This window comes from Odontomachus brunneus, unplaced genomic scaffold (assembly GCF_010583005.1).
Source record: "Odontomachus brunneus isolate Ranch 3 - 2012 unplaced genomic scaffold, Obru_v1 Obru_scaffold_048, whole genome shotgun sequence".
Classification (NCBI taxonomy): Eukaryota; Metazoa; Arthropoda; class Insecta; order Hymenoptera; family Formicidae; genus Odontomachus; species Odontomachus brunneus.
The window spans coordinates 1,830,885-1,839,665 of record NW_022639498.1 but is presented as its reverse complement, the minus strand read 5'-3'; the positions used below and the strand labels follow the sequence as shown (position 1 = coordinate 1,839,665).

The window sequence follows — 8,781 nt, the reverse complement described above, 5'->3', positions numbered from 1 at the left end:
ATAACTGGCCATGTTCCATATACTAAATCGATTTCAATGAATGACATTATTTATATTATTTGATATTATTATTAGACTACCTCTCTCTCCTTTTTTTTCACAATTTTTAAAAAAGCAATACTGATATATTACTGATTGAGACCCGACATCGGACATACGACGATCCAGTAGCCAATAGGAAAATTTATTTTCTAGGGACAGTACATCACTAGCTAGTAACTTTAAAAAGTGCAATCTTGATGCATCTGAAAGATTACGAATAGGAGCGCTGCGTGGTGGCGCCAGCAGCCGGGAGCGGTAGCGCCCTTCGACTATCGATTACGCGAGCAACCGATATCGATAGTATCGTGGAGAGCGCGCGCAAGTTCGAGAGCACAAAGGGCGCAGGATCGGAAACGAGACCGATTCGGGAAACATCGAGAAGCTTCTAGAGATCCGGAAAAAGAAGCTAAAAAGCGATTCGAGACGAGAGAAAGGACACTCTCACGAGCGCGGGGAAATCGAGAAGTCGATTGAGAGAGTCGTCGAAAAGTCGATTAAGAGTCGGAAGAGTCGTTAGCTAATAGGCGGTATTTCGGTACGAAATCATAGTATAAGTCGCGAGAAACGCTTTATATAGTTGTAGAACAAAATAAATGTTTGGTGATTTGTCCAGAGACATTGGAATTATCTCTTTATTAATATTCCCTGAAAGTCCTTAGTCCGGCAGTTCGAATCGTTGAAGGTCGTCGGGACGGTTAGGGATATTTACAACGAAGAGAGGAAATCGGGTAGAAATTTAAGAAAGAGAATTAGTGTTAGTTAAAACCAAGGAATTTATCTTTCACATCCATGAAATGTATTCAGGAAGTCGATTCTGTATGTAAAAATGTAAGTAAAAATTACTTCTGTAATTATGTAAATTCTGTAAGTAAAAATTACAAAAGTGAGCAAATATACTAGAATATTCGTAATTTCATTGGTCAGTGCCTAGTGAATGTGTTCACTTTTGTAATTTTCACTTCGTTTCGAGAGGGAGCGGTGCACTTGAACACGGTGCATTTGGACACAGCCAATCACAGCACCGTGTGATTAGAGACATTTGTAGGGTCCCTTGAAACAGTGACTTGTGATTGGACTGTGTCCAATTGCCCCGTGTCCAACTGATATACACCCGTTTCGAGATACAGAATTGACTCTCAACTACATCTGATGCAAATAAAAGAACGCAACCGTGATGTCTGAAATCAGACAAGTCGGCCTCCGATCTATATTAATATATTATTAGTGTTTTAAAATAAATCCGGACGTTACAAAATCAAGCCATTGAGAACGATCTTAAGAGCTAGAAGGTACGGAATATTGTATATTGATTGGTTGTCGTACCAACTTCCGCCGCACGGCAAGCGTTGCCGCGTTCTGTGTGCAGGAGCCATTACCGCATTCTGTGTACAGGAGTCATCAAGCTTCTCTTTGCCACCGTCATTTCACTGTGACAGAAATTTTGTTGCTCGGTGTTACGCCTGTGTTCTATTAAATGCTAATAAGTCCGTGAATTATTATTTGTGAAATAATTACTTAATTCAAATTCGACAATTGCTGAATTTAACAACGAAGTGGAAAGATTTGATGAAATTATAATATTAACAATACATTGCAACTCGATGGAATAGTATTCTAACCTCTTAGTCTTTAAATAAACATTTATATGAATAAATATTCTTTTCGAGGAAATTGTATTAGGTCCATCATTGCATCAGAATTAGGTATTTCGAATAAAGTATATCTATAGAATGCCATAAGTTTTATAAAGAAAATAAACTATTTTGTTATATTTTGAATTGTAATTGAGGTCAGCTATTACTCGACAACATCTTTTTCTTTAATGTTTTAATTGCAGATTCATGATGGTTGTTAGTTAAAGTTCCAATGTAGCAATTTCACGTTTGTATGGTGAAAAATATAAGAAAAGTTATTTGTAACTTGTGTGTATACATAAATATCAGATACATAATTTATAATATTTTGCTTCTCAATTTGTGTTAATTTTTATAAGGACAATGAGCTATCAGAGAGGTGGTAATAACAAACCAAAAGGTTTTGGTTTTGCTGGTTTCCAAATGGCTGGGACAAAAAGGAGTGGTACTAACATACCTCCTCCTCCACCAAATTCTGCTTTGAGTAAGCAAGGTTATCATACGATGTCTGCTATTACAGAAAATGCTTTATCCGCTTCCTGGGGTATGCCTAAGAAACGCAGCAAAACAGAAGAAGAGTGAGTATAAATTTTTAATCAAATAATGGTATAAAAGAGAAAAATTAAAAAAAAAAATATATATATACATTTAAGTCATAGTTATTTAAGTCTATGCACACAATATCAAGTTACAAAAAAATGAAATATTTGTATATCTATATAATATTACAATATTTATGCAATATTGTGTTATTTGAAATCAGATATTTTGAAGACGATGATGAACTTCCAACTTCTTCATTAGAATATATACCAGCACCTGGTTCTCCTACATATGATTTGATGAAGAAAACAGCAACAAAAAATGAAAGTGACAGTGAAGAGGATCCTCTGGATGCTTTTATGGCAGGTATCGATGCTGAAGTGAAACGAAATAATTCTGTGGCTCAATCTGATATTGATCGTAAGGAAGACAAATCTAAGGGATTTCGGGCAGATATTGATGGAGAAGATGATGAAGAGAGCTATTACAGGTTTATTGAATAATATACAGTTGTATCAAAGAAGATCATATGTTTTGTACATAAAAATTATAGTAGAAGAGGATATAGAGAAACACAATTATTTTAATTTTGTTTCACTATTAAGGTATATGGAGGAAAATCCCACTGCTGGTTTGCAACAAGAAGAATCCGATCAAGAAATCGAATACGACGAAGATGGTAATCCTATTGCACCACCAAAGAAGAAGGAAATCGACCCATTACCTCCGATTGATCATAATGAAATAGATTACGAATCGTTTGAGAAGAATTTTTACAATGTGCATGAAGAAATTGCAAGTTTAAGCAAACAACAGATTGATGATCTAAGGAAAACTCTGGGTATAAAGGTATCTGGACCTTCGCCGCCAAATCCGGTTACTAGTTTTGGCCATTTCGGATTTGACGATGCACTAATAAAAGCTATTCGTAAAAATGAGTATACACAACCGACGCCTATTCAAGTACAAGCAGTACCTGCTGCTTTAAGTGGTCGAGATATAATAGGCATAGCGAAAACAGGTAGCGGCAAAACAGCTGCATTTATTTGGCCAATGTTAGTGCATATCATGGATCAACGTGAATTAAAAGCTGGTGATGGACCTATCGGTCTTATTTTGGCACCAACTAGAGAATTATCCCAACAGGTATCTTTATTTGTGTGATTTCTCTTTTTAAGCTGTCTGTTATCTCTAAGTTGTACAGCAGTAATGTAAGAAAATAAAATTTATCATGAATATTGTTAATAGATCTATCAAGAAGCGAAGAAATTTGGAAAGGTTTATAATATACAAGTATGTTGCTGTTATGGAGGTGGCAGCAAGTGGGAGCAAAGCAAAGCGTTAGAAAGTGGTGCGGAAATTGTCGTTGCTACTCCTGGTAGAATGATTGATCTAGTTAAGATGAAAGCAACGAATCTAACTAGGGTTACATTTTTGGTTCTGGATGAAGCTGACAGAATGTTTGATATGGGATTTGGTGAGCAAATATATCTTAACTATTGATAAAAATATCTGGATTGAATATATTATTAATTTAAGCAAAGAAGGTATACAGAGTATCCCATTTTAAAGTTTCCACTAGATTATCTCTTAGAAAACATTTAAGAAAAAAATGTTTTGAACAAAAGTTGTATGGTTTCAAGAGAGACATAAGATGGTGTCAACGATTCCCTAGTTTTTATTTCATATTGTAGTTTATCTCAAGAGCTTTCCAAAATACTATAACTAAATATTTTTTCGTCAAGTACTTTTTTATTTATAAGACTTGAAAATTATCGCCTGCATTAACGTTACATGGAAATTGATTTTGGCCATTTAGCCAAAAACTTAGCTAGCTGGGTCACCTCTCGATCTTGTTTTAGCTGGCTGAGTCACCTCACGATCATCGATGTGGTATATCTTGGTAATGCTAATGCAGGCGATACTATAACTTTCAAACAATCCAAAGTCAAATCATTAACACCATCTTATGTCCCCTTTGAAACCATATAATTTTTGTTGAAAACATTTTTTTCTTAAATGATAAGAGATCTCTTTCCTAAAGAGATAATCTATAATGGAAACTTTAAAATGGGACACCCTGTACATTTGATTTGAACACTTTTTATTGATGCAAAATTTGAAATACAACTGATAATTTAATGAGAATTTATTTTTAATTCTTAGAACTTAAAGATCATCTTTTAAGGATCATCTACAATAGGATTGACAGTAGGCAGTAAGATATAAGCCAGGGTTCAGAACAGTTTGCCAATTTCGGCCGATTCTCGGGAGCTACGCCTTCTATCTCCCCCTTACCGCGCGACGGGCCAAGAAAGTGACTTTCGTGCTTCTAAGCTTGGAGCCGCGACTGGTCGCGACCATCACTTTTTTGGCCCGCCGCGCGGCAAGGGGGAGATAGAAGGCGTAGCTCCCGAGAATCGGCCGAAATTGGCAAACTGTTCCGAGCCTTCATATAAGCAGTAAGCAAATTGACTATAGTCGATTATTCTTATAATAATAGTATTATCAATATAATAGATTGTATTAAATCAATTTGTTTACTGCTTACGTCTTATTGCCTACTACCATCCCAAAGATAGCCCTTTATAGGACAATCAGTTGTTTCAAACTACATCAAGAAAAAAAATCATTTTGAAACCCAGTGTATTAATTTGTGGTAAAGGAAAAGTGAGAATACTTCGAGTTACTCAGGTCGATTCGCCACTATTTGGTTCACATATTGTATATGTACACTTAGTTTCAATATAATTTTAATATTTCTTTTTGATGTAGTTTAAAACGCAGCTGATCATCCAATAACTTCTAGAACTTATTTTTCTTTTTAATTTCTAGAAGTTTTTTTATTGGACAATTAACTGCGTTTCAAACTGCATCGAAAAAAGTGCTCAAACTATTTTGAAATCAAGTACATATCTTACAACATATTGACAACTTACAATAAATTGACATAGCAAATCCTTTCAAAGATATTACTTCAGTTAGTTGCAAACGTCATGATTTCAGCACAAGTTATATAAAACTGAATATACCAGTCACAGCTGAAGAGGCCATAACGGAAATACTCGAACTACTGTAACTTTTTTTTATTACTAATCAGATCTATCTTTCGTTCTATCAAGATATTCATATATCGATTATCTTAAGATGGTACCAAAGTAGATAACAAATTCCAAGAATTATGATAACGTAAGTGACGATTATCAAAATGTCACGTCAGATAACCATTAAGGGAGGAACCTGGTTTAAGAGGTCGAAAAATATATGATTTTTAGAAATTTTTTTATCCGCTAGAATAAAACCAATCATTTCCAAATTTAGAGATGTTTTATTACATATTTTATCTCTATAAAATAATTCTTTCATAAAAAAATATTGATTGTTTAAAAAATGGAGCCAAGTGAATAGTGCCAAACTGCTGCAATTGTTCCATTGTGTATACTGTAACGATTGTAATTTTTATATAAGACAAAAGAAATAATTATTTTTGTTAATTGTATATAATTACCTTCTAATTGAACCAAAAACTTTACAAGAAAAGTACAAATTGATAATTCAACGACTTTGAAAGAAAAGTTATGATTCAAAAAGTTTCAACTTTGTGTTGCAATAAAATTAGTCTAATGTAACGTTTTTCAAAAACGTTTAAGTTCATCTAGAAGAGGAACTAATCAGCTGTAAAACGAGTCTAGAAACAGTTCAATCGGTTTATTAGAGTTGTCTCTATCGTGTACACAAACTCAGAAAATACCGTTTTGAGAAAATCGCGTTTAAAGTTTGCGGAACACTAAAGTACTATTTATAGCAGTCACAGGCTAATCTGCGATACCAGATCCATATAATAATCCTTCAGCTTCTTCATAGAATACGTTCTGAACTGTTAATTCCATTCTACACGCTGTTCGAGCTTCTTTTGATCTACTTAAGTTGCGGCGCCGCTACCTCTGAAGTTGCTGTTCGTCGTATGATTGGGCAAAATTTTGAGCTTGTAACCCAATTCTAATATCTAACATATTCATGATCTTCAATATACTGCTATATCCTTCATGCGGCAATAAAAGAAGCAATTTCGACAATTTCCATGCCTGTATTCAATGCTCGACGCATGATCTTTAAGCTGTAACTCGAAAAGTACTTTGAATTTCAGCTTGAAATTTTAAGGATATATTCTAAGATAATATCGATTATATTCTAGATACTATCGATTAAGACAACTTTTGAAAATTCGATTTTTTGAGCCCTATAAACCAGGTTCCCCCCTTAAGGCTCCTGGCCCCTCGCATTGTCTATCTCTTTTTAATGACGTCAGAAGTGAAAAAATGCCTGCTAAAAATTCTTCCAAAATATAAAATAAAAATATATACCATAAAGTAACACTTGCACACACACACACACAATCAATTAAACAAATTTGTAAGATATTCCGCGCATTCCCTTTCCAGGTAGAACACAAAGTCATATAAAAGTTAAAATGACGTCAAATGATATGAAAGTGATGTTATTTTGACATTAAACGATACTATTTTTATAACAATTTCATGACAACAATGTCAAAATTATATCATCTTGACATCAAAATGATTTTATATTCTATCAGGGCTTTTGCCCTAACAATCAATAATTTGTTATAAATTGTTGTAATTAACATGACATACAATCTTCTTAACTTTTTTCTTCGCTTATTTATATTCAGGTTAATTTACAATAATTGATTGTTAGAGCAAAAGGGGAGTGCAATTTCTTTAATAGAAATTTGTTTAATAGATTGCAATTGTTTTCTCGCTTCTGACGTCATTAAAAAGAAATAGACAATGCGAGAGGCCAGGAACCTTAACACGATTACTTTAAATTTAACGTATTTTCTTTATACGTACATTAAAGATTGCAACACTTTTTCGATGAGTTTCGTAATTGCATCATGTATCCAATAGAAAAATTTATTTTTTAATAATTCTCGGGAAATATCGCTCATTTGCTGCAACAATGACATAACTAAAAAATTGCGTTTTTTCAAAAAACTGTTATTAATAAAAAATATAAACGGAAACCGTTCTTTTTATAGTAATAACTAAACAATGCTAAAATTTTGATTTATGTTATTGTTGCAGCAAATGAGCGATATGTTTTCCTACTGGATATTAAATACGGTGCAAAACTCATCGAGTACGAGTGCTATACTTAATCAGTCAATTATATAGTCGTGGCCAGATAAGTTGCTGTGTTTGTTTCTGTGAATTTAGGAACGCAACGTTTGGATAATACGCGTATCTTCCAGAATTAACAAAAAAAAAAACTTACAAAAAAAGTAGTAAATAACTTCATCTGGCAGCGCGAGTGTATATATATGGTGTCTGACTCGTACTGTACCAGAGCTAATATATAGCTAGAATAGGTGGGGGTGAGTAATGGAATCGGTGTCCTTTTTTAAACAATCACATAAAATTTTGAGTTATTAAATAAAATAGATGGGCTAATCAGAGCACGTGATGCGGCAGGCGAGACATACGACTCGCCGCGGCCAGTGAAGAAAATGGACGATTGCTCGCGGGCCTATTTCATTTGGTAGCTGTTACCAAACGGTCCACCTCTCTGGCCCATGAGATAGGTTAAGCGAGCAATCGTCCATTTTTTTCGCCGGCCACTTCGCCGCGCTCTGATTAGCCCATCTACTTCATTTAATAATTAGAAATTTTATGTGGTTGTTTAAAAGAAGACACCGATTTCATTACTTACCTTGACCTATTCTAGCTATATATTAGCTCTGGTACGAGTCAGACACCATGTATATGTATGCCCAGACAGCACAAAATTATATTTATATAAAACATTTACAAAATATTTATAAGATTTATTTAAATATTTTATAAATATTTACCAAAATATTACTCTCATAAATATTATAAAAATATTTATTAAAATATATACATATTAATAAATAAATAAATATATATATATATATATATATATATATATATATATATATTTGGTGAAGTAAAAAGTTCTGAGCGTTTTTTCGCTTTATTTCGAGGATGAAATTAACATAGTTAGGATTATCCGATTTCAATCAAATATGCGCCGTTTTGTTCGATAACTTTTGTCCATTTTGAAGGCATTTTTGAAGGCAATTTCATAATTCCGCGATTGAAGAAGTCCTTGTCCCTATTGGTAAAAAACTTGACCAGCTCATTTTCACAAGCCTCTCTTGAGGCCAGTTTTGTACCATCAAGAAAATTTTGCAAATGCTTGAAAAGGTGATAATCGCTTGGTGCCAAGTCTGGACTATACGGCGGGTGCAATAGAACCTCCCATCCAAGCTCTCGGAGCTTCTGGCGCGTCGTTAATGATGTGTGCGGCCTGGCGTTGTCTTGATGGAACACAACACTCTTCCTATTGGCCAATTCTGGCCGCTTCTGGTCGATCGCCTGCTTCAATCTGGTCAGTTGTTGACAGTAGAGGTCCGAATTGAGTGTTTGGCCCGATGGGAGCAGCTCATAGTGGATGATTCCTTTCCAATCCCACCAAACACACAGCAAAACCTTCTTGGCCGTTAATCCGGGCTTGG

The 8,781-nt window shown here is 34.4% G+C and overlaps 1 protein-coding gene across 3 annotated transcripts in view; it reads left to right on the top strand.

The window, feature by feature from the left end:
* Positions 1-1,421: 1,421 nt before the first annotated feature.
* The window catches only part of LOC116844958 (ATP-dependent RNA helicase DDX42), a 22,449-nt gene continuing 15,089 nt past the window's right edge, over positions 1,422-8,781 (top strand). The window contains exons 1-6 of one of the 3 annotated variants that reach the window (XM_032817148.1): positions 1,422-1,745; positions 1,880-1,964; positions 2,036-2,254; positions 2,440-2,709; positions 2,825-3,365; positions 3,468-3,696. In XM_032817148.1, the coding sequence (XP_032673039.1) occupies positions 1,930-1,964; positions 2,036-2,254; positions 2,440-2,709; positions 2,825-3,365; positions 3,468-3,696 (1,294 nt within the window). In that variant the 5' untranslated portion in view covers positions 1,422-1,745; positions 1,880-1,929. The remainder of the gene's footprint in view (positions 1,746-1,879; positions 1,965-2,035; positions 2,255-2,439; positions 2,710-2,824; positions 3,366-3,467; positions 3,697-8,781) is intronic. The other 2 variants (XM_032817150.1, XM_032817149.1) reach the window with 2 other exon arrangements.